The sequence below is a fragment of the Lepidochelys kempii genome, chromosome 16 (assembly GCF_965140265.1).
Source record: "Lepidochelys kempii isolate rLepKem1 chromosome 16, rLepKem1.hap2, whole genome shotgun sequence".
Taxonomy (NCBI): Eukaryota; Metazoa; Chordata; order Testudines; family Cheloniidae; genus Lepidochelys; species Lepidochelys kempii.
Genome location: NC_133271.1, coordinates 25,557,111 through 25,581,605, shown reverse-complemented (window position 1 = coordinate 25,581,605; position 24,495 = coordinate 25,557,111). Strand labels below are relative to the sequence as shown.

At 39.9% G+C, this 24,495-nt stretch overlaps 1 protein-coding gene and 1 non-coding gene across 12 annotated transcripts in view; both read left to right on the top strand.

Moving 5' to 3' along the window:
- Positions 1-24,495, top strand: part of RC3H2 (ring finger and CCCH-type domains 2) — a 40,091-nt gene that overhangs the window by 7,837 nt on the left and 7,759 nt on the right. For 10 of the 11 annotated variants that reach the window (XM_073314087.1, XM_073314085.1, XM_073314084.1 and 7 more), the window contains 16 exons: positions 1,580-1,697; positions 2,507-2,740; positions 3,720-3,895; positions 6,733-6,933; positions 7,372-7,504; positions 7,753-7,871; positions 12,908-13,020; positions 13,623-13,931; positions 15,072-15,286; positions 16,720-17,147; positions 18,465-18,635; positions 19,912-20,067; positions 21,629-21,842; positions 21,989-22,073; positions 23,706-23,787; positions 24,223-24,357. In XM_073314087.1, coding sequence (XP_073170188.1) covers positions 1,580-1,697; positions 2,507-2,740; positions 3,720-3,895; positions 6,733-6,933; positions 7,372-7,504; positions 7,753-7,871; positions 12,908-13,020; positions 13,623-13,931; positions 15,072-15,286; positions 16,720-17,147; positions 18,465-18,635; positions 19,912-20,067; positions 21,629-21,842; positions 21,989-22,073; positions 23,706-23,787; positions 24,223-24,357 — 2,889 coding nt within the window. The remainder of the gene's footprint in view (positions 1-1,579; positions 1,698-2,506; positions 2,741-3,719; positions 3,896-6,732; positions 6,934-7,371; positions 7,505-7,752; positions 7,872-12,907; positions 13,021-13,622; positions 13,932-15,071; positions 15,287-16,719; positions 17,148-18,464; positions 18,636-19,911; positions 20,068-21,628; positions 21,843-21,988; positions 22,074-23,705; positions 23,788-24,222; positions 24,358-24,495) is intronic. The other variant, XM_073314089.1, reaches the window with a different exon arrangement.
- LOC140899459 (small nucleolar RNA SNORD90) lies at positions 7,160-7,267 on the top strand. The gene has a single exon (XR_012155344.1). It is a non-coding gene; the product is annotated as a small nucleolar RNA SNORD90 (small nucleolar RNA).

The window sequence follows — 24,495 nt, the reverse complement described above, 5'->3', positions numbered from 1 at the left end:
AGCATCTGAAGGCCTGTGTACGCTACAAAGACAATTACATCAGGAGACCAGGTTACCAGACACCTGTCTCTTGTCACAACTAAAACAATATTTCGTTGTGTTATGTAGACAGGACTCTGTGTTCTAACAGTGACGCTGTAATGTGCCACAGTTCTGGACAGAATATATCTGTAAAATGATTTTAAGAGTGTCTTCCAGTATAACTGGGTGTACAGCTGTGTGAGTTTGTAGATAAATACCTCCTGGACCTAGAGGACAATCAGCAGTGTCATTAGAAAAGTTAATCTACAGATTACACTCATTCATCCTTCTCATTGGGAACTAGTTGAGTCAAAACCTCATGTTACTTCTTACATTGAAAAGAATCTGACCTCTGAACCCAGGTTCAGACATCTGTTCTTTTGAAGCACCCATGATGAGGGCTTTTAGGTTTGAGAGAGTCTCATCAACTAATTGAATTAGAAATTTTTCCCTCCAGTGCCTCATAGTGGTGGCACAGGAATGTTAATAAAGTCAGCATTGCACTTCAGGAAACTTGTAAGTAAATAATCTATCTCTCTTGTGCCCTTTCACATGTGTGTTCAAAGAGTTTATCTTTTCAAGTTAATAATTCTTTAAAAGAATTGGGATGCCACCTGCAGAGGGTGCATTTTATTGTGAGCTGCTTAGTGCATTGATTATTTTAATTTGTCATCCAGACAGATGTGACGACAATGGGTATATTAAAAAAGTCATTGTGTATGTTATGGAACATAGTGTCATACACTAGTATGTTTTCCCTTCTCAACTTCATATATTTATTTAATTCTCTATTGCTAATAAAGTGTTTGTAATAGTCACCTTGTCTGCCTATTACAAACTTCACTTCCTCTGACTGCTCCACTTCTCAGAGTACACCTTAGCTTGTTCAGTACATTGTAACTAAAATCACCTTTGTTTTCTGCCACTCTGACCAGATCGTGCCCACAGTGAGTCATGCACCAAGTTCAGATTCACCATTCTTCCCTTTTAGGACTGCAGAGCATGCTGTGCTTGGCTACATTTCTATCTCTAATTTCTCCTTGTTCACCTTTTTGTGTTCTGCTCTTGGCCAGTTAATTGCATCTGGTCACTTCCTTGGTCTCCTACAAGCAACTCTGCACTTCTTCTCATGCTGCCCCTATGCATTGATCATCCTCCCAGGCCCTGTGTACCATGCACCTTACCTTTCAAATAACCCTTCAGAGGTCAGTTCTTTCAGCTGGTCTTCCATCACAGACCTCCCCTCCTGCCCTGTTTTCCTCTTTAATCTCCAAATGTTAATGTATCTATCCAAAAGCACCACAAGAAATGTTCTGTAACACTATCTTAATCTTTCGTCACCATAACAGTCATCCTCTATAATCCCTTGCTGTATTATGAGTATTACATTCCAAACATCATGGCGTTGAACCTGTCTTTCATTTCTCTGTGAAGAGTAGTGTAGATCTATGGTGTTATATAATTAGCTTATACTGTGATAAGGTGAGTAAGGCAGGTCATGGGAAAGATTATTGACACTGGCTACAACTCCCTTTTCTTTCCTTTGCAATTTTTGTAGGTACCAGATCATCAGACAGTAAAGTTAAGTAACTTAGGAGAGAACAAACATTATGAGGTAGCAAAGAAATGTGTGGAAGATTTGGCACTCTACTTAAAGCCACTAAGTGGAGGAAAGGGTAAGTCGTCTTAAAACTCTGCAATTCTTGGTATATCAGACAAGCTTACTCTTAACAGAAGTATGTTCTCAGTGCTAACTGGTTTCAGTCTGTGAAGTGATCGTTCTATCTTTCTGGTAACTTTTCCTTTATGTCTTTACTGGTTCGTGCACATCTATGGTGCTTTGTAAATAAGTCTAGCAGCTATATTGTTTTTGCTTTTGAGGGTAACTAGTACATGCTTTTCATTTAATAATGTTCTCACCTAAGCATAGGAAAGGAACCCAAACTCTTCAAGCTAAACAGGTGGTTTGTTTTGACATAGTTAAATGTAAGATTTTAATTTAAATTCCTTTATTAGTCAGCTATCCATGTATGATTGTAGTGACAAGGGATGGACTGAAACAGACAAGTGCCAGAAAGCCTTTGTGGTGATCTGCAGGGAACTAAGGAATGTTCTGTAGTCCATGTTGAAAGCTGTCCGAAGTGTATTATGCTCCAAAAGTGAGTGGGGATCCTACATAAAACCTAAAAATGGCATGGCTTTATCAGACATGGCACAGAAAAGGGGCATAGAGTGAAAATAGACCAATTTAGTACAGATCTTGATAAGCAGTGGGGGGATGAGTGGGAGATACTTCAACAGCAAGGATCAGTAGTGTTGGATCAATGCTGTGATGGTGAGTGGCCTCTTAGGCGAAAAGAGTTCGTGGTGGGGTATGGCATTGGTCTGTTGCTTAAGCCTATACTAGAAATGGTTGTTTGCCTTTCACTTGATCAATCTGTCTTATTATTAAGACTTAGTTGACCATTTACCTCTTTCTTTAAAGGAGTTGCTAGTTTGAATCAGAGTGCCCTGAGCCGTCCAATGCAAAGGAAACTGGTGACGCTAGTGAACTGTCAGCTGGTGGAGGAGGAGGGTCGTGTTAGAGCCATGCGGGCAGCACGCTCACTTGGTGAAAGAACTGTGACAGAACTGATTTTACAGCACCAGAACCCTCAGCAACTGTCTGCCAATCTCTGGGCTGCTGTCAGGGCACGAGGATGCCAGTTTCTAGGGCCAGGTAGGACTATTGCAGAATGGATCTGGCTGTTTCTTTTCTTACCAGGAAGAACATTACTTGGGAGTCTTGTCATTGCAGTTTGGAGGTAGATGTACTCTTGTTTTTCAGGTTTATGGGAAAGAGCTAAGGGAGGGGGGAGAAGGTTAGGTATTCTAACCAGTATACCTCTTGGTTTTGTTATGGTCTATCCCTAGATACTGCAGGGAAACATTCCACAAATCTCAGCCCATTAAAAATAGATGTATTTTCCTTACTGTCTGTAGCCCAGTATTATTATGTAACATGCTGATAGTACTGAGCACTATGATTAGTGCATAGGCACAAGGTTTCTCATTCAGATTTAATGTTTGTGCCTATACCTTAAGCCATAGAGTCCAAAACCACCAGCTCAGGTTGCATGGTAATACTGAGCTAAAAGCAGTTAAGTTAAAATTTATGGCTTTGGAGTCTTTTCTATAAACCAGCTATTACCAGTAAATTGATGCCAAATTGGGTGTAGGGTTCATCAGAAGATTCTGTTTAAGTTGGCAACGCAGTGAACTTGTAATTCTGATGGATAGTTCTAATATTCCTGTGCCATTCCTACCGCTAGATTTCATCAGCTTCCTAGTATAAAATTGGCAAGCTACATGAAATGGCAAAGGCTGAATGTTGAGACTGCGCAATGTAAAACCAAAAGTTAAAAAGTGCCAATGTTATTGAAAACAGGGAGCCCTGAATCGTCCAGTCTTCTTTCAACTGGAACCACTGACTGCATTTCAAGCATTTCTGTGTACTGCTTTGTATCTGGACTAGCAGATTTCTTAAAATGGGGCACATTTTCACTGACTGTGTTTTGCTATGGTTGGTTGTTGGACTAAAAATAGTTAAGATATTGTGGACAAGAACTCTCAAACCAAATGTTCCTGTGTACACTGTTAATATATGGTAGTCTTACTTTTCTTATGACCTTTTTTTTTTTTTAAACGTCTGTTTAAAGCTATGCAAGAAGAGGCTCTGAAACTTGTGTTACTGGCACTTGAAGATGGCTCTGCACTCTCAAGAAAAGTTTTGGTACTTTTTGTTGTGCAAAGACTAGAACCAAGATTTCCTCAGGCATCAAAAACAAGCATTGGTCATGTTGTGCAACTACTGTATCGAGCATCATGCTTTAAGGTAAAAGATTGGATAATTTAAAATGAAAACTTGCTTTTAATTTTTGCAACTTAATACCAGTTTTATTTGTTTTAAACTTTTTGATACAAAAGCAATGTTTAGCATATAGTTCTGAGGAACCAATATGGCATGAATATCTTTCACCTGCAACATGCTACTCAAATTCAGATCTTACCCATTCTAAAGATACAATGAAGCATCAAGAAGTGATCTAAAACCAATTAATCATTTAATCCCACTAACTGTAGCCTCTGCGTACACAGAGATGGTGAGACGGAAATATATGGAGAGAGTCCTAATGCATTCAGTACTGATGCATGCATTATAAAATGGACATGAAATGTTTAAACCTCTCATTTATTATACCATACCTCTTTTCCACTGAATGCTCCCAACTCTTGATCTCTGAAGAGTAAGAGATGAGGAGTAGGAGGTGAACGCTGCTTTCCTGTATGGTAGTGTAGAGCACGATCAGTAAGAAATTAATCGGCCCAGAAAGGCAATAAAATAATATGTCAGCTGACAAAGACAGTCTGATCTAGACATCTTCAATAGAATATCAATATTTGATACAAAAGCTCTTATGTTCAGTGACGTGGGAAGATGGTTAAATTTTTATTTCAACATATGATTTCTGCTAGAAGGCCTAGAGTACACTTGATATACACATAATGTAAGCAGGTTTCAGAGTAACAGCCGTGTTAGTCTGTATTCGCAAAAAGAGTCTCTAAGGTGCTACAAGTACTCCTTTTCTTTTTATAATGTAAGCAGTAATTTGATTTGTGACCCATTAGCAACAACGCATTTTTCCCCAAAATAAGATTTGTGGGATGTTTTTCGAGACAGTCATAAAAATACAGTAACTTAACTTTGTAGTAATGTTCCTGAAAAATGCGACTTTAAGTGAATCCAATTTCCCCATAAGAATTAATGTAAATAGCGGGGGTTAGGTGCCAGGGAAAATTTTTTTTGCCAGACAAAAGACTACACACACACTCTATAAGTTTTAAACAATTTAATAGTGTACACAGCAATGATGATTGTGAAGCTTGGTTGAGGTGATGAAGTCAGAGGGTGGGATATTTCCCAGGGAATGCCTTTGTGTTAAATGATGAACTAGCAATTGGCTGAGCCCTCAAGGGGTTAACTCATTGTTAATGTAGCCTCACACTCTACAAGGCAGCAGGAATGGAGGGAGGGGAGACAGCACAGCAGACAGACACGTGTGTATGTGTTAAGTACACTGACCCACTCTTAAGTACACTGCCTGCTCCCTCCTCCTGAGCCCTGTCGTGTGTCTGCTCTATGGAGATGGGATAAGCAGGGTGCAGGAGCAAGGGGGAAGGGGACACCCTGACATTAGCTCCCCTCTTCTCCCCTCCTCCCTCCCCCCAGCAAGCAGGAGGCTCGGGGAGCAGCTCCAAGGCAGAGGGCAGGGGCAGCATATGGCAGTGGGGAGAGGGACAGCTGAACTGCAGGCAATTGATAGCCTGCTGGGCGGCTGCTGCACAGGGAACTTAGGGGAGCGGGGAGCTGATGGGGGGCTGCTGGTCCACCCTGGTTCCAAGCCCCCACCAGCTTGCTGCAATGGGCTGCTCTTCTACAAGCAGTGGACAAAGCAGGCGGCTGCCAGACGATGTTATAAGGGAGCATTGCACAACTTTAAATGAGCATGTTCCCTAATTGATCAGCAATGTAACAATGAAACAACGTTAACTGGGGCAACTTTAAGTGAGGATTTACTGTATGTGTATCACATCTTTACTTTGCATTTTTATAAAAAGAAAATTAGCACTGTACATGAGTTAAAGGACTAGGAGCCAGGACTTGTGGGTTCTATTCTTGTCTGTGTCACTGCTGCAGTTAGTGACCTTGAGCCAAGATATTTTGCTTCACTGTGTCTCAGATTGCCCATCAATAAAATGGGATAATACTGACTATACCAAAGGTGTATTTATGAGGTTTAATATGTATATAAAGTAAACTGTGATCTTCCGATGAAAGGTGTGTGTAGCCAGGTACTTTTGTTAAAACTGGTACTAATTGTCTTTCTGTAATGTATACTCTAAATTATAGAGTGCTGGGCAACTTTTTGATCATCCTTCCCCCACCCCCATTTACCAGTTAAATTCTGAACGTTTGCTATCTCTCTTTGAGTTGTCTTTTAACATTGGGTATATTGAAATGATAGTGGAACTGAAGGTCTAATCCTATAGCTGTATATCCTGCCAACCACATATTATCTTCAGACTTAAGCAAATCCAATTTCTGACTTAGTTGAAGTGATTTGACTTGATGTCATGTCCTCATAGTGACTATCTATACAACACTGGATTATCTGGCTAGCCCACAGTAATGCTATTCTCTGCAGCGGGATGAATTTTTGGAAGAACTAAGTGTTGATTCTATATACCAGGGGTTCTCAACCTTTTTCTTTCTGAGGCCCCCCCAACATGCTATACAATCTCCATGGCCCACCTGGGCCACAGTAACTGGTTTTCTGCATATAAAAGCCAGGGCCGGCCTTATGGGGTAGCAAGCAGGGCAGTTGCCTGGGGCCGCATGCCACAGCGGCCTCCGCGAAGCTACATTGCTCAGGCTTCAGCTTCAGCCCCATGCGGTGGGGCTTCGGCTTTCTGCCCTGGGCCCCAGTGAGTCTAATGCTGACCCTGCTTGGAGGACCCCCTGAAACTGTTCCCAGCCCGTCAGGGGGCCCCGGACCCCTGGTTGAGAACCACTGCTATATACCATGGCACACTTGTTTATACATCTGATGGACTCTGCTGTAATTAAAGAAAAATGAAGTTTTTAAGCATTGTTGAATTCTTGTTTTTTAGGTCACCAAAAGGGATGAAGATTCTTCTCTGATGCAGCTTAAAGAGGAATTTCGGAGTTATGAGGCTTTGCGAAGGGAACATGATGCCCAAATTGTCCACATTGCCATGGAAGCGGGACTTCGAATATCACCAGAACAATGGTCTTCCCTCCTTTATGGCGACTTGGCACATAAGTCACACATGCAATCCATTATTGACAAGGTTTGTCAATGGGGTAGATTTAGTATCCTTTTCTTGTTAGATTTAACAGTTAAAGGGTATAATACTGAAGCAGTTTTTAAACTATTATAACCTCTAATTTTAACTACGTTTTAACATGACTAGAGAGTAGGATGGCTGTTTTTTTGTACGTAATCTTTATGTACAAAGCCCTTTCAGAATTTTTAGTGTTTACAAAGGTCACAGAGAAGCAGTGCAAAAAATCACTTTTTCTAGTTTTGTGTCTTATGATGAAGCTTCATAGGGCAGATTCTGAGCTGAGAATTGTAATCTCTCACCACTGATAATCACTATATGCAATCTGAAGACACTGCCTGTCTCATTTTGGAGCCCATCTGTCTTGAAAGAAAATGAGAATACTTTTTTGTTAAAATGTCCAGTTTGTAGAATGAAGAGCATTAATGTCACTTTTATTTTCAGCTCCAGTCTCCAGAATCATTTGCAAAAAGTGTACAGGAGTTGACAATTGTCTTGCAACGTACAGGTGATCCAGCAAACTTAAACAGACTTAGGCCTCATTTAGAGCTTCTGGCAAATATAGATCCTAATCCAGGTATGTGAATGGTGTTAATAAATGTAAATTTTTTCCCTTTCCTTTTTAATGGAAAATATAACTCTACTGGTAACAAATTCTGTTTCTGCTATAAACAGTTCCCATCAATTGATGTTTTTAACCTGCTGTTGAAGATTTTCCTCTTAATCCTTGTACTGGATGTTTCTGGTGTGATGTAAAAGTTGTCTCATTTAAGATGATGATATTGGAATTATTGTTAAAACGTGTTTTCAATTTGTCAATTGTAGATGCAGCTTCTCCAACATGGGAGCAGCTGGAAAATGCAATGGTGGCAGTGAAGACTGTGGTACATGGGCTAGTGGACTTTATTCAGAACTATAGTCGAAAAGGTCATGAAACACCACAGGTGACTATGTTTAATTACCACCTGTATTTCTGAGTGTTCTGTGACGCTTTAACAAAAGGGCTTCACTTATTTTGCAAAATTAATGTTGATGTAAAACATTTGTAGCCTACTCAGGCTTTCCACTGCCATGAAATAAAGTAGGATTAATATCCCAGGCCCATGTTCCCTGAGCAGGGAGTATCTAATGCCATTCACCAAGATCCCTTCTAGCCAATTAAAAATAGACATTGGATTGGATTCTCTATGGTATTAATCGATCTTCCTTTTGTAGGAAAAATGGTATCTATTTATTAATACAATACTTTGAGGATGGACTTGGGTAGAACCCCTAGGGTTCTAAAAAGAATGCATTAGGACCTCTCCTGATTGACTGACTGGCAAATTAAAACAAGCCATACTTATGTAATGTCAGCTTAGAGTAGACTCCCTGTGCATGATGTCTGTAGTTAGTAAAGCATGACCACAAGGAACACTTGATTTAAATCTTAGTGAATTTTATCTGTTACGTGTAATATAAAGCTATGCTGGGACTACTTTCACCTTTCAGACCCCAGTGGTGCCACATTAGTTAGCTCAATACTTGCTCACTGAGGTTTCTTGTCTTGCTTAATCAAGACAATTGTTGTTCTGGTATCTTTTTAAACAAATGAAGAAAAACATACAAGAAATATCAAAATTATAAGAACTCCTCAGTCAGGGTGTCCACCGTACATAGGTGATATAATTTACTTGTAATGGGCTCATTATGCAATCGTTTTATAAATATATCTTTTTAGCCCAATTGGTTATGTTCCATCCATTTTTATACATGTATATGAAATACCAAAACTTTGAAGTTAATTGTTTACATAACAGAGAAGAGCAAGAATAATTTTTTAAAATGTTAGTTTAAGGGATAATACGTTACAAAAGAACCCTAGACCATCAGCATATAGGACCATCAGCATGCAAATCCTCCTGTATCCCTTCTATGATCTGAATGTCCATACTCTGTTCCTTCTACAACCACCCAAACCAAGCACATAGCATCTTAAGTAATTGCCATCCATTCAAGACTCTCCCCTCCATATAAAACTATACTGTGAGCCAGGATCAAGGATATCTGTATAACCCAATCATAAGAACCTACTTCACATAAATCACACAAAAGGACCTTTGTATATAAGTTACACAAATAGCTGCCAAATCTTAACAAGATAGACCATAAGTGCTGATCGTGGCCTTTTTGCATTTCATCATTTTCTAACTTAAACTTTACCATTCTTCCAGATTTACCTTCTTTCCCACCCTGACATCTGGCAATTATTCTGTCTGTGCTACGTTAAAAAAATGTGAATTGATTGTTTCTCAAGCTTACTTAATGCTAGATTCCCTGGACAGATGGGAAAAAAAAGAGGGAAAATAGTGCAGCTCATTTGACTAAAGAGCACAATAAACTTTTTTCAGAACATTTTGCTTTCTGACACTAAGATAAATGTATCCATCAATTTCCTTTCTCGTGACACTTTTAGCACTGGAGACAAGGACACTCCTTCCTCTGTCATACATCCAGTGTGACCTGTGAAAAAGCTGATATTAGGGGTCTTTTGTTTCCTTCTTTCTAATCATTGGTTCGCAATCAATGCTGGAAACATGTACTGGTCCACCAGTGTGTTCTTCAGTATATTAAGATCTACAGATCTGACCATGAGTCTTTTGCCTGCTTTCAGGCTACAGCTCGGAGCTGTGAATTGCTGGTTCAGGGATTTGCCCCTCCTAGTGAAGAGCTGGCCAGTTTATTCGATGGAAGGATTCATCTCACTGCTGTTGAGTTTAAGGACTGTTGGATCTAAAACTTTTCAAAACTAAAATGAAACCTAGTATCTGTTGCAATTGGGCTTAAATTTGGCTGGATCTGTCAAAGTTTGGGGTTGGCTTTTAGAACTGAGCACTTAATTATTTGTTTGTCTTCGTTCCTGAGGCTTTGAGCATCACACTTTGTGGCATACCTTTTGCAGCTTTCCTTTGATCCCAGCATAACAGACATACAGACAGAGAAGCCTAAGGTGAAATTCTGCTTGTCCTGCATCTCTTCCCCCATCAGAGTGTATAGATAGTGAACTCTGCTAACTTTGTGGCCAAGGTAGGCCCCCAACACAGGAAAGGATCTCCTAGGTTGTCTTCCTCTGGACCAGGAGAGAATCAGGGCTGCAGAATCAAGAAGGTGGCGAGTGATGCACTTCTTCGCACAAGGCGGGAAATAAGAGAAGCAGGGTGGTTTCTCTGAGCCAAAAATCACTACTGCCAAACTTCTTGAGAGTGCCTTGTAAGCTACTGCTCCATCTTCTCCATCTCTCGCTGCAAAGAGGGGGAAGGAGGACTGAGAAAAATGGCATGGTGGAAAGAGGTTTCTCCAATGAGCCTGCCTTGGGATCCAGTGCTGATGACAGTGGTTCCAACAGTGGGTGCCCTCCATTTCAGTGGCCAGCGCAGGGCCCCAGAAAGCAAACAAAAGATCTAGTTGGCAAGATTACATTGAGCACTTAACTTTTTATGCCTTACTTACAGGCATTAGCCAGCCCCCCTTTTTTTATGGGGACCTCTCACCTGGGCTTCTCTCATCCAATGAGTTCCTGGCATTCGGGGTATACAGAGGTCCCCCATGGGCAACTATATGGCTGGCTGGTATGCACCTCCTCTCCTCCAAGACTTGTTTCTAACGGCACTGACGAGGGGATCAAAGGAACACGGAGCAAACCAAAGGGAAAATCCTTGAAGGAGATCTACACCTCTGGCTCCCCAGGACATTACTTAGCCCTGCTTCAGATATCCTTATCTCATATGGACAAAAGCTGTAAAACAAAAACCAAAGAGGGGTCTGATCTTCACTGCCTCCCCAAGAGGCTGTCCACCCAGAATGAACCCTGTTGTTTTTAAGTTCAGAGTCAGAATCTTTCAGTGTCTTTCAGACTCTAGTTAAAGTTTCTGTAGGGTGCAGGCTCCCTGTCCAAAGCACTCATCTAGAAATAAAATGGCAAAAGTTATTATGAAGAGGGCTGAGTCTTTTTCATGGGAAGAAGTTCAGCTTTCCAGGTCAGAACTGATGAGACAAATAGGGAAATATGAGAGAGACTCTTCTTTTGGGAATACTTGAAGACCAACTAAGGCGAATAACTGCTGCGTGGGACCTTACTACAGAGGAGCCTTCTATTTTAAAAGAAGTGGGAAAAAAGACAGGCAGCAAAGTGAAAAGAATGAGAGGGCCCAAAAAAACCCAGACTCTGTGGCATGGTGGATAGTGCTGCGGACTTCTAATAATAAGTGTTGTGGGTTTGTATCCAACTAGTTACCAACAGACAGGTAAGTGGATTCCTGTCTAAGAAGGGCATTATAAAGCAGCTTCAGCAACACTTTGGGCCTCCGCAACATCCACCCCCTCCACTTGAGTAATTGTACCATGGGTAGACATGTCCAGCTTCCTCTCAGGGAAAGTCAAAAAGCCATGGGGGCTACCAGCAAACATTCAGAAGATATCCCTGGCTTCATTGTTTATCTTGGATGCCTCTTTCAGTGGTTTTCATTTCTCAGGTAGGGTCAGCAACACAGGCATGTTCTTGAAAAGCAGACACCCAAGCAAAGCAACTCCTGTCAACATCACTATGTGCTGGAGAAAAACTTAGAGAGCGCTGATGGACAGAGGTAGTGGCTGAGACCAAGGGTGGGGAACAGAAGGAAACTCTTCCATCTGCAAGGCAGTATGGATGGAATAAAAGCCCAACTGTACGGTCAGTCCTCCCAAGGCCATTCTGTGAGCAGGTACAACTAAAAAAATCAGTAAAGGAAGGTGTAAAAATAAATTTAAAAAACGCCTACTCTTTCCTGTTGCATGGCCCCGGCACGTCCATTCAGAAACAATCTGATTGGTAGCAGACTCTTCTCCTTTACACACAAATGTCTACCTGTCACACTGGGCAAATAGGTGTTGGACTCACACACTCAGTAGAACTAAACAGAATATCAGGCACAGATTTGTTTTATCCTCAGTATTAACTGTTGATATATGCATTATATATGATGTAAGGATAGGATTTTCAAAGCCAGCTAAGAGAGATGGATCCCAAAATCTCCACCTAAAAATATGTATATGAGGGATAGGATTTAGTTCTTATCCCTATCTCCTTCAGTTTTGGGGTGATAAAGGCAGTTCTTTACTCATGGGAGGCATTCCTTTTCATCTGAGAATTGGTTGGAAGGATGTTAATTGAGTAGTTCTCTTGCTGCCCTCTGGATTGGAGAGTAACAGAAACCTACTATGTGATCAGCCTGCAGGAATTTTACCCTGGTATTATGGGGTAGACAATACAAATTTGTCATAGTTTTGCTTTAAAACTACTGAACACAAATATGTTCTTTTAGAGCTTTCCTCTGTTCCAGTAGTTCCCAAACTGGGGGCTGCGACCCTTTGGGGTGAGGGGGAGGCAGAGGTGTTGCGAGAGCCCTGGTTATATTGCATTAAAATTAAACTGAAAATTTAATTTTAAAACATTTTTAATTTATAAGGGGGGAGGGTTACACTCAGTCTTGCTGTGTAAAAGGGGTCCCCAGTACAAAAAATTTGAGAACCTCTGCTATATTCCTGTTGATTATGACCCCTAAAATAGGAAGGGGTATTTTCCTGAACTGAAACTTTCATGGGGAAGGGGAGCACGCACTCAAAATTCAGATGTATGATTCCTAGGAGGTTGGGGTTGAGGTGTTGCTCAGGATTATGAGGGCTTAATGATCCTGAAAGACATGGCATCTTGTAATTAGTACCTGACAAATTCATGATTGTAAGCAAAATTTTCTGAATGCAGTACACAGCAGAGTTAGCCACGATGAGCTCAATGTGACAAAAGGGTATTCGTAATGTCAGTGAAAAACTTCCTTATCTAAAGGGGTGATTGAGAATGAAAAATATCAACATTTGCATGTCTGTATTTATATATTTTTTTAAAACTACTTATATTTAAACCTGTATTGGATCTTAAGTGGGATTTTTTTTTTGTATTTTTAAGCCGCAACCAAATAGCAAATATAAAACGAGTATGTGCCGAGATCTGCGCCAGCAAGGAGGATGTCCACGAGGAACTAACTGTACATTTGCTCACTCTCAGGAAGAGCTTGAAAAGTAAGTCTGGGGATGGTGTCATTCTTTCCATCAAATCAAGGCAGCTTTCATTAAATCTTGAAAGTAGCTTCCTTTGTGTGTGAATTCATTTCTAGGGATCCTTGAATTGCAAGAGAACTGTTTGTGCAAATTAGACCTGTTAAAAATAGCATCTATAAATAAATTGCCAGAATTCCCCTTTACTTAACTCTCAGAATATAGCAGAATCAAAATTTTCCTGCACAAAATTATTGACTCTGGGCCTGGCACCTTAAGAGATCTGCAGTGGTGTAAACTGAGGAATAGTACCCATTAATCAGCAGTTTTTTATTCGTGACTCAATTTACCAAATATCTCATGTATAACTTCATAAAGCTATTTCCACCCACACCCATCTCCAAATTAACAACTCAGATGCCTCTCAGAGGCTGAGTTGGTTTTTTACTGTAGAGTGAAATGTCTGATGATCTACTTTGTTTTTCCAAACTAATGCTCATGGTTTAAGTTAAATTGTGAAGTGCTGTTAATGATATCCTGCTTATCCCTTCTGTCATGTCAGTTTTACAAATGCATTAGACTGCACAATGTAAACTCCTTTATCAGATTTGTCTTTGTAAATATAGGTATCGTTTGAGGAACAAAAAGATCAGCGCGACTGTGAGAACATTCCCTCTCCTAAATAAAGTCGGTGTCAACAGCACTGTCTCAACCACAGCAGGAAATGTAATCTCTGTCATAGGAAGCACTGAAACAACAGGAAAGATGGTGCCGAGTTCCAATGGGATTGCAAATCTGGAAAGTGGTGTTCCCCAATTGATTCCTCGCTGCGCTGAAACCTCCTTAAGAGTTCTGGAGAATGTCAAGAAGGGGGGAAAGTCTGGAGCCAGTGGTCAAAATGCCTCTGGGTCTCCTACAGAATCGCTATCTGAAAAGTATGTATTTCTATGAGCTAAAAGAATTGGGATCAAATATTCTAATGTCCACATTTTGCATTTTTCCTATCCTTGCAAGCAGAAGAGAGGTGATAAAGGTCTGAATTATGTTCATGAGTAGTTTCTGGTTTAGTCTTTGCTACTGAGTGAGTTATAGATACTGAACTCTGGTTCTGTTTTATGCTCTCCACATCTTGAATGGCATATGTTTTTCTTTTCCTCGTGACTGAAGTAGCCAGTTGCCCTTTAAAGGGTAATATATAAGCCATGCATTTCAGAAAATCTGCTGTAGCTCATGTGCAAGCCTAATAGAAGACTTTCCAAAGGGCACAACAGTGCATTCTACCTATTGAAGTTCAGAGTTGAGCTTGAAGGGGAATAGCCTCTTCTGTGTGAGGTGTTAGCAGATGATATATCCAAGTAATGTGTCAGGTAGGAGGAAAAGTGGAGATGCACTGGAAATGCTCCTTGGCTGTGTAGCAATGCAAGGTCTGATTTTAGCATTGGAGATGTAATTTTGTTACTCAGAAGGTCAACCCAAGTTGTGTCAGTGCTTTAATTTTTAAATCTCATATAGACTGGCTAAATTGGTACAGCTCTCCACATCTGCTCTCTTCCCCGGTTTCCTGCACAGTATCTAATCTGTCATTGGGGTTATTCAGTTTAAAAACAATTTGCATCCATACTTTATTGTAGAGTTGTACAGTATAGTCATTGCATTTCCAGTTATCAAAAATATTATTTTGTAGTCCTGGAGGTTTTCCAGGTATCACACCTTTTTAAAACTGTTTGGGTTTTGTCCAAACAGCACTGGACCTCAGACCAGCTTTTTAATGCCTATCTGTTGTTTCCAAAACATGCTTTCAGTACTGGTATCTGAGCTCTAGGTACAAACTAAAAGGTTTAGATCAGCTTATGAGTGCATGATGTTCTCTTGAAGATAGTCTGCTTTTTAATAATAGCATCAATGTTGTATTTTAAAAAATAATTGAAGTCTTCAGAAATACCAGTGGAGATAATGAGGAATTTGGGCTATGTCATACTGGAGTGTTTTGTGTTTGAGTTAGAAATGACGAAAGATGAATACAGATAATAAGTAGTAAATGCAAATCCATTTGATTTCTTTGCAATTCTTTTCAGTAAAATTTGCTCTCCACCCAAGACTCCTGTAAGCCAGGCAGCAGCTACCTCAGCTGGTGGTCCTAATATTGGAACAGAGATGAATTCTCTGCCTCCAAAATCCAGCCCATTTGTAACCAGAGTACCTGTCTACCCTCCACATTCTGATAACGTTCAGTATTTTCAAGATCCTAGGACACAGTTGTCCTATGAAGTTCCACAGTACCCACAGACAGGTGAGTGACATGGTTGCTGAGCCATAGGCAATCCTTTACTTTTGCCTGTATAAACTTGAATGGGTTTCAGTGTTTGTGCTTTCTAAATTTCTTCAAATCCCAATGGCACCAAGTTCATGTGGGGCTTATTTGCTGGGCCTCCTGGTTTCAGCAGAGCCCAATACCCAAGCTTTCGAACTCTGAATATTATGATTGAGTAAAGAGAGGGCCGCAGAATGCAGGAGCATTGCTACACTCTTTGCATTATTTCCATATTTAACTAGAGAGGTCTCCAAAATTCCTTAAAGGAAGTTCAGCAACATTTAAACCATGCCTACTCATTGGAGAGGGGACAGATGTGTTGAAGACTTGTGTTGTGGAGAAAAGTTGTTTGCTTTCCTTGTGTGAAACTCGTGAGACTCCATCTTGTTTGCATCCTTCATGGAGCTGGCTTAGCAGTCTCCTTTTATAGTGTCTTACTGGAAACACCACCCTTCCTCACCCCTCCATGTGTCCAGTTCTTTACTGCTCACCCACAACGAGAGCCAGTCTCTGCGCTCCAGTGTGTATGGGTCTGACTTCAGTCTGTGTGCATCCATGGGCGGAATTTAGTTCAGGTTGTGCATTTCCCACTAGCATTTACAGACCTGAATAATTCAAGCTTTTCCCAAATCTTTTCTTGCCATCGGTGTACACAGACAGTCCCAGTGTGCCTCTCATAGACTGCACAAATGTCTGTATGCCCTTGAGGAATGGTTTGTTTGAGTATTCATCTAGGCAGAGACCTGAGAGGGAGACACTCTATGTACCAAGTGCCTCTGCATACTGTGCTTGGTATTTTGGGAAGCTAACAAGCACCATGTTAGATAGAAGAAAGAGGTTCCTATTAAGTGCAGCCAAGAAAACTGCTGTATCATTTGTTCTAACTTCAGGCAGGTCCCAGCTGTCAGAGTAGGGTATAGGAGGGGGAAATGATCTATTCTGCAGTGTAAAAAATAAACCACTTGCCAGCTGATGGCTTAAAGACCCTCAGAATTCTTTAGACCCAAAATGCTGAGATATAAACAGAGATGACAGACCTTTTTCTTTAAAAGTATCTATCTAACCTCATATATAAAAAATACACACACACAGGTTTGGAGAGGAAGTGCTAAATTGCCACCTGTTCTTGTAAAAGTGCTACCATATGGTGGAATATACTGCTCCTCTGCCCCCCCTCCCAACAACGTCTGGTCCTGTGAACACACTGTACAGTGTTAGTACTGCCCCTGCAGACCCAGTTTTCAAACATGCAGTGCTCATCCACAGAGAAGTGAGGGAGTTAACAGGGGACCTGTAGAAACAAGACACTTGACTCTGAAGTCAGTATCAAGTGCTACTTAAAATTTTAGAACTGTTTTAAAATTCTGATCCTATTGAGACCAAATTAAATATGCTTTTTTCCAATTTTCAAGGATACTACCCACCACCTCCAACAGTACCAGCTGGTGTGGCTCCCTGTGTTCCTCGCTTTGTGAGGTCCGGTAACGTTCCAGAATCCTCCCTCCCACCTGCTTCCGTGCCATATGCCGATCATTACAGTACATTTCCCCCTCGAGAGCGACTGAATTCTCCTTACCAACCTCCTCCTCCGCAACCGTATGGACCAGTTCCTCCCGTCCCTTCCGGAATGTATGCTCCGGTGTATGACAGCAGGCGCATCTGGCGTCCACAGATGTACCCAAGGGATGACATTATTAGGAGCAATTCTTTACCTCCAATGGATGTGATGCACTCATCTGTCTGTCAGACATCATTGCGCGAAAGATATAATTCGTTGGATGGGTATTACTCCATGGCTTGCCAACCTCCAAATGAGCAGAGGACTGTGCCTTTACCAAGGGTAGGTGAGAGTGGAAAAGAAAAGGATATGATTTACTTTAAAAGTCATGACCGAAATCATACCACCTAATTAGCCCAGAGCTCTTTTCTTGCCTTGGGTTACACTTGTCAAGCAGCAACCCCAAAACAAGTTATTTTTCAAACCATAATAGGCAGATCTTTGTCCTTTTGGGTAGGGCTATCTTAGACCCCTTTGCTCCTCTGCTTACAAACACACATCAGCTGAATTAATTACACACATCCTAGATGTTGCCTACTCCCATTTCTTTGATTCACATTATGACATGACTCTATGCATTGAGGAAGACGCTTGGGATCCAAGATGCATCTCCCTCTGCCTAGGTCCTATAGTGACATCTAAAAATGGGACTCCAGTCCAAAGGATCCTGACCCAGGGATGTCAAATGTATGGTCTGCGGGCCAGATCTGGCCTGCTAAATGTATTTATATAGCCCAGAGGATATAGTCAGATTGTTCAGAATCTCAGCTGTCTCTTTTTTTTTTTTTTTTAAGTACATTTCTAGCCCTTGTGGTTGCAGAGAAAACCTTTAAAATGTAAACTTAATGTAATCAATACAGTAATGTTTGCTTGCATGTGCAGATGGCTTCTGACAGTAACTCGGGGGTTTGAACTCTCCTGCCCCCTATTAATCTCGTTGGAGTGTCAGCTCCAGTGATGACACTTCAGTTGGAACTGTAACTGTTTTATTGCGGAGCATTGTAGCATATGGACTGGGAAATAACAGGGAGTTAAACCCAAGGGGAGGTAGGAATTAGGAGTTGCTGCAGAGAAGGAAATCCAAAGGAAAGAACAAAGGAGATGCAGACACAGGAGGATGGAAAAGGAAGAAAAAACAAAGGGAAGAATTAGTGGTGGCGATACAAGGGAGCAGATTTTCACACTGAATGATGCTGAGTATGACGATAATGTACTGAATGAAAAATACCTAAAAGTTGAGTTATGGTGTAATGGCCAGATTATCCCCTGGATCGCACTCTGAATCTCCCAGTGACATCAGTGGGAGATCACAGTGGGGATGAGGGGCAGATGGCTCCTAAATTTATAGCAGGGCCTATGAACCATAATTAAACATGGACTAAATTTGACACCATGCTGTACACGTTCCTTACCTTGTCTCCATTGTTTTCTCTCCTGTATACAAATATATGCCTTTCAACTGGTATTTGGTAAGGTAGCTGTGACTGTTCCTTGTTTATTCTTCTATGTGTTGGCAGCTATGAGAAACCTGTAAATTACCTGCATGATCCTGCTGTGAATATTCATACGTTGATGCCCTCCTCCCGTTGTTTACTCTAGGAGCCTTGTGGTCACTTGAAGACCAGTTACGATGATCAGTTAAGACGGAAGCCAGAGCAATGGGCACAATACCACTCTCAAAAAACACCTCTTGTGTCCTCAACCCTTCCTATGGCAACACAGTCTCCAACACCACCTTCTCCTCTCTTCAGTGTTGACTTCAGCACAGAGGTGAGAAACCAAAGAATTTCATGGTATTTTTGCTTCCTTTTTCTGCACTTAACAGGAGAGCTTTTCTATCTCACTCTTCTGTGATTCTATTAGATCAAGTTCATTCCCCTGCAAGTACAAGATATAATCTCCCTAAGAAAGAAAATGTTGGATATTAAGCTGATGTTACACTTGATCACTGACAGAAGGCCAAAATTAAGTGAAGAATTGGTTTAACTTAAAGGCAGCTTAACTTTGTAGCACAGTGTTAATTTATTGTTAAGACTCTTATACCATAGAAACTGGTGTAGAGTTTCACACAGATCTTCTATGCAGTTAGACTAATAAATCATATCAACAGCATATCACAGATATCAGTTGTAATTAACTGTGATTGGAGCCTCTTATGAACCTTCAGACTTCTGTGTAAAGCACAGTGGATACATTTTTTTCCATTAGGAAGAATCCTTCCATTTTATTTTCTTGTTCTTAATGGCGCTATCACATGATGAGAAAGTTCATATGTGCCTGTAATCCCAAAGAATGCGCATACTGAAATAAAAAGTGACAAGGCCCTTGTAAAACATTTAGCTGTGTGGTATGACAGTAGCAAAATGCAAGTGAGGCTTAGGAAGCAAGGCATAAGAACTGGCAGTGTGTCTTGGAGGAGAAAAACCCAATCTTGCATTCTCTTTTTCTATACACATAAGAATGAAAATATTCAAAATAGATCTTGGCTAAAAAGCCCCTTTGTTGGTGTTTATTCTAAGTTATCACAAATAGTTATTTTAAGGGTTACGTATTGTTACAGATCTGCCATCAAGTCCTGGTTATGGCCTTACTCAGGCTGGAGATTTCTGAGTTTTGTTCTACCAAGGTTTGCTTGATATAACTTTAGTACAGGAAAAATGCATTTCTTTCTCTTAAGTTTTCACTACCCTAGTGATTTGCCCCAAATACGGTCATTAAAGTGCACTGGTGCCAACCCAAAGTGTCAGGAGGCAAAGCAACTATTTGTACAGGTGAAGCTTACTCCTGCTTGGAAGCAGTAAGCTTCTCAGGTTCAAAATGTGGCTTACAGTGGTTTTGTGCTAAGGGTTGATGCAGATTTACCAGTGGTTGGCCGTTGATGGCAGAAATTGAGGCAAATCCCCAGCATGGACACGGCCTTAGACTACCTGCTTCATGTCTTGAAGCAGATTGATTTAATAGTTCACAGTAAGCAGTTTTTCTGTATAAACACTTAAATACTAAATTCCCTTTGTTTTTTGTACCTTTTTTTCTTCCTTTTCAATAGTTCTCGGAAAGTGTTAGTGACTTGAGTGGTGCTAAATTTGAGGAAGACCATCTTTCACACTACTCACCCTGGTCCTGTGGTACTATTGGTTCCTGCATAAATGCCATCGACTCAGAGCCCAAGGATGTAATTGCCAATTCAAATGCTGTGTTAATGGTATGGCTGTTCTGTGCTCTGCCTGCTCACTCATGGGGTGGAAAGTGCTGCAAGTGTTTCCATTTGATTGCCAAACTTAATTTGATTGCCAGGCCTCTTGTAAATAAACTAAAATACCAAGTCTTGAGGTTAAACTGGTTCAGCTCATTCTAAACTGTTTGGAACAAACTTTTGCCAAGTGATGTAAACAAACTATCCTCTTATCAATGAAAAAAATGCAGTGGTGTTTATAACATTCTTAGATTTAAGACAAACTACTTTAATACCAAATCAGTGTAAATAAAATTTACTGTTGGCCATAAATAATAATAATTCTTCAGTAAATAATTTATATTTCGGGACTCCTATTCCTCAGACCTTTTTGTTACACTGAAGAGATGAATGGATGGACTACTACGAGGCTGTATAATAAGGACTTCCACTTCTGGTCAGGTTGCTTGCAAAACTGTGCACCTTCAGCAGTTTCTTCCTCCACTCATGCATAGCGTTTCCCATTTAAGAGATGTCTACAATAGTGTAATAGTGACAGGACAATCCTGTGTGGTGGATTTGACAGCCTAGCATGGGCCAATGTGTCAGAGTTAGGCAGACATCTCCATTGGATTAATAGGATTCCAGCTAACTTTAAGTGAGGTTCTCAGAACTGCTTGGCCTTGAGCAAATTATTTTTTTCTCTTTGGGGATCTGAGCAGATTTTCCTATTCCATCTTTCTCATTGTTTCAGATAATTTTTATTTTGAAGTGAGTGCCTTCAGCAGTGTTAGTTCTCCAGAGAAGATATGAAAAAGCTAAAACTTGCACTACACACCATAGAACAGAGTATTCTGCATAAACTTTAATCATTTATTTCGTTTGTGTAATTTCCCTTGAACATAGCTCTCGCTCTGCTAAAAGGCTTTTGGAATGTACGTATCCTCCTACAGTAAAAAAACAAAAAAAAAACCCCAACCATGAAACCTTGAAATATATGGAAATATAATTGAACGAAAATACAGCATAACCTTGTTTTATTGGATTGAAATTGGGTACACAAAATTAATTGAGGTTTGAATAAACTGGAGACTAAAACCTATTTAATGCACATCCAGGGAGATGACCTCATTTTGGATAAGTAAGGTCTCATATGCATATTGGGGATTACTGTCCTACTCTGGTATGATCAAGTAGCTGCCACTCGTGCATCCTGCACCATAAGGGTAATCATGTCTCAATTCTCTGCTACCTGTACCCCACCTTCCTCCAGTATTAGCAAGGATGTTGAGGGTGATACTGTGGAAATGGTGTTTTACAGCAGCTGGGCTTTTTTTCTGAGAGGAAACGGTAAAGCTTTAAAAAAACAGAAGTGTGTTCTGTTCCACTGTTAATCACTGTCTGGTGCCAGCTGGCCACTAAATCACAATAGGTAAGAGTCATTATGTCCCTTCCCAGCTTGCTAGCTTGTCAGGTTGGTGCTAATCACCTTGTGTAATAGTGGTTATTTAATGACTCCTGGCCTTTTGAATGACCCAACCAAATGTGTTGAAATGCAAATCAGCTTCTTGTACCTCTCCTAAACGTATAGGATTTGGACAGTGGAGATGTTAAGAGGAGAGTTCATCTGTTTGAAACTCAAAGAAGGGTAAAGGAAGAAGATCCTATAATTCCCTTTAGTGATGGACCGATCATCTCCAAGTGGGGTGCGATCTCCAGATCATCCCGCACAGGTTATCACACAACAGATCCTATTCAGGCCACTGCTTCCCAAGGAAGTGCTACTAAGCCCATCAGTGTATCAGGTACAGTAAATGCTTCTTATTGCCAGCACCGCATAACACCACACAGGCATTTAGATTACTGCAGTGGACAGTTAATAACTCTGTGTATATCCATATTCTCTTATTGAAACTGGGAAGACATTGAATTGTACCTTAATTTGTTATAGATTATGTCCCTTACGTCAATGCTGTTGATTCAAGATGGAGTTCCTGTGGCTCAGATTCTACTTCATCAGCACGCTATATAGAACGGTATGAACTTTCCCTAGTGGCATTTGTTCAGACTGTTGTTCTATAATTTACAGCTACTCTAAAAATCCCAGGCAGAAGGAAAAAAAAAATCTAGAATATGAATTGCCTAGTAATTTTAAACATGGCAAGTGCTTTAGCTTTATGCAACATCAAGCATTGGAATTACCAATTCCAATAATTAAACTAGGGTAAATCTGATGTAGCTATTGTTAGCATCAGTGTGCTGAAGTGGACCGGTCACAGAACTGGGAACCAGCGACTGTTGAGCTGTAATCCCAATCCAGATATTGATTGCCATATGCGGCCTTCAACAAGTCACTTAACTTCTCTGCCTCAGTTTCCCTCAGGGTGGATTTGATTTAAATCCTCTTTTAAATCATTTAAATCACTAGTCAGGAAGACTTGATTTAATCATGGATTTCTACATAAAAGTGCATTCTTGTTGGTTGGTATAACCTTATACATATTCTTCACAACTCGGAAATAGATGTAGGTTTCATTTTTAGAAGATACACTCTATACATTTTTAAAGTGATTTATTTTGAAAACTTTTCAGGTTAGTTTTACAGCTATATCAGAAAATGAATGATTGTTTGCTTATTTCATTTACCAAAGGTAATTGAAGCAGATATTTATGAAGTCATTGGGAGTGAACTATCTCCAATTCAACAAGTTAATCATTAATATTTGGAGGATTTTCTTGCCATGCTGTATTAGGAGGAGAACATCACCAGACAGACATTTAAATTGTTTTATTTAACTAAAACAACAACATTACATATTCTGGGTTTTTTTCTTCAACAGGAAACATATAATATTTTAACAAAACAAGCATATGAATTTTTGAATTTAGTTAAACATTCAAGTTTTTTGAAATCAGGTTTGTTTTTCTTAAAAATTTTTTTAACTAAAATAGTTAAATGAAATATTTTTTTAAAAAACACAAAAATTAAATCGACTCTGTCAGCCAGGTCAACAGGAGAAATTTAAAATATTGGCTTTTGCAGCTAACTCAGTCGTCTTCACCTTCATTTTCCTATTTGTTCATAATCTGGAAAAGAAAAACAACCTTCTCTGCTTTTTCAGGTCCCAAATGATTTCTCAATTTGGAATGAATTAGTCCAAAGGAAGAAAATAGTCTTGTCTCCTTAATCCATGAACTATTGGAACTCATTTACAAAACTTTTCTTGAACATTACATGAATATATTGTTTTATACTATAGAATTAGAATTTATAATCCCTATTCCATGATGAGATACCTTTGAGCTACAATGTATCTTAATTAAAACTATCTTTATATAGGTTTTTTCCTCAAAAAGCATTTAATAAAAAAAAATCCGATTTAAATAAAAAAAAAATCTGTTTTTTTTTTAAAAATCATTTATTTTACCCACCCTGGTTTCCCTATATGTAAAATGAAGGTACTTGCCTACCTCACAGGGGTGTTGTGAGGACTGACTAGGTAATGTTTGTAAAGTGCTAAGTATTATTTCATACACACCACTTTTATCCAGATGCCTAAGCTGTTTAGAGCTAAATTGCAAAGAATTGCAAATTGAGGGGTCATTGAGAAAACGATTCATTCTTTTATCACTGTCTATGACAATAACAGCTGCTTTTTTCTTTAAAGGGAAAGATTCATAGTTACTGATTTATCTGCTCACAGAAAGCATTCTAGTACTGGAGATCTACTGAGCATTGAACTACAACAAGTAAGATGATGTACCATTATTACAACTTTATATAATATAGTGTTTTTCATACAAACTATCTCAAAATGCTTTGCAGAATTTAATTGTACAATTACCAAAGTGACTGATAGGATTGAGAAAGCTAGAGCGTGTTCCTATTAACACTTAACACCAGGTTTGGTGCTTATTAACCTGAGCAGTCCCATTTATTTGAATAGGATTGCTCGTGGCAGAAAGTGCCTTGTCTGTTAAGTATTGGTATTTGCAGGATCCAGCCCTGGGATTGGGGAAGAAATTTTTTCCCTGATATGTATTCTCAGAATACACTGCATACAAATATATAATTGCCCGTTTAGAGAGAGCTGTTCTTTGTGTGGGGAGGTTTGTTTTGCAGTCTAACAATACAAAGTTTAAATGTAATTGAGTAACTATTATGTTTTTCCCCCCCCCACACAGGCCAAAAGTAATTCATTGTTACTTCAGAGAGAGGCTAATGCACTAGCCATGCAACAGAAGTGGAATTCCCTAGATGAAGGCAGTCGCCTTACCTTAAATCTTTTAAGCAAGGAAATTGATTTGAGGAATGGTGAGGTAAAGAAAAGGATGATTGGGATGTATCAGATCACTGAGGTTTTTGGGTATATATTTGGAAGTGTGACATTTAAAAATACTTATAACCTGCTCTTTTGGGTTAGTTACTGCTGCTGCACACGGTTCAGTGTCTGAGAG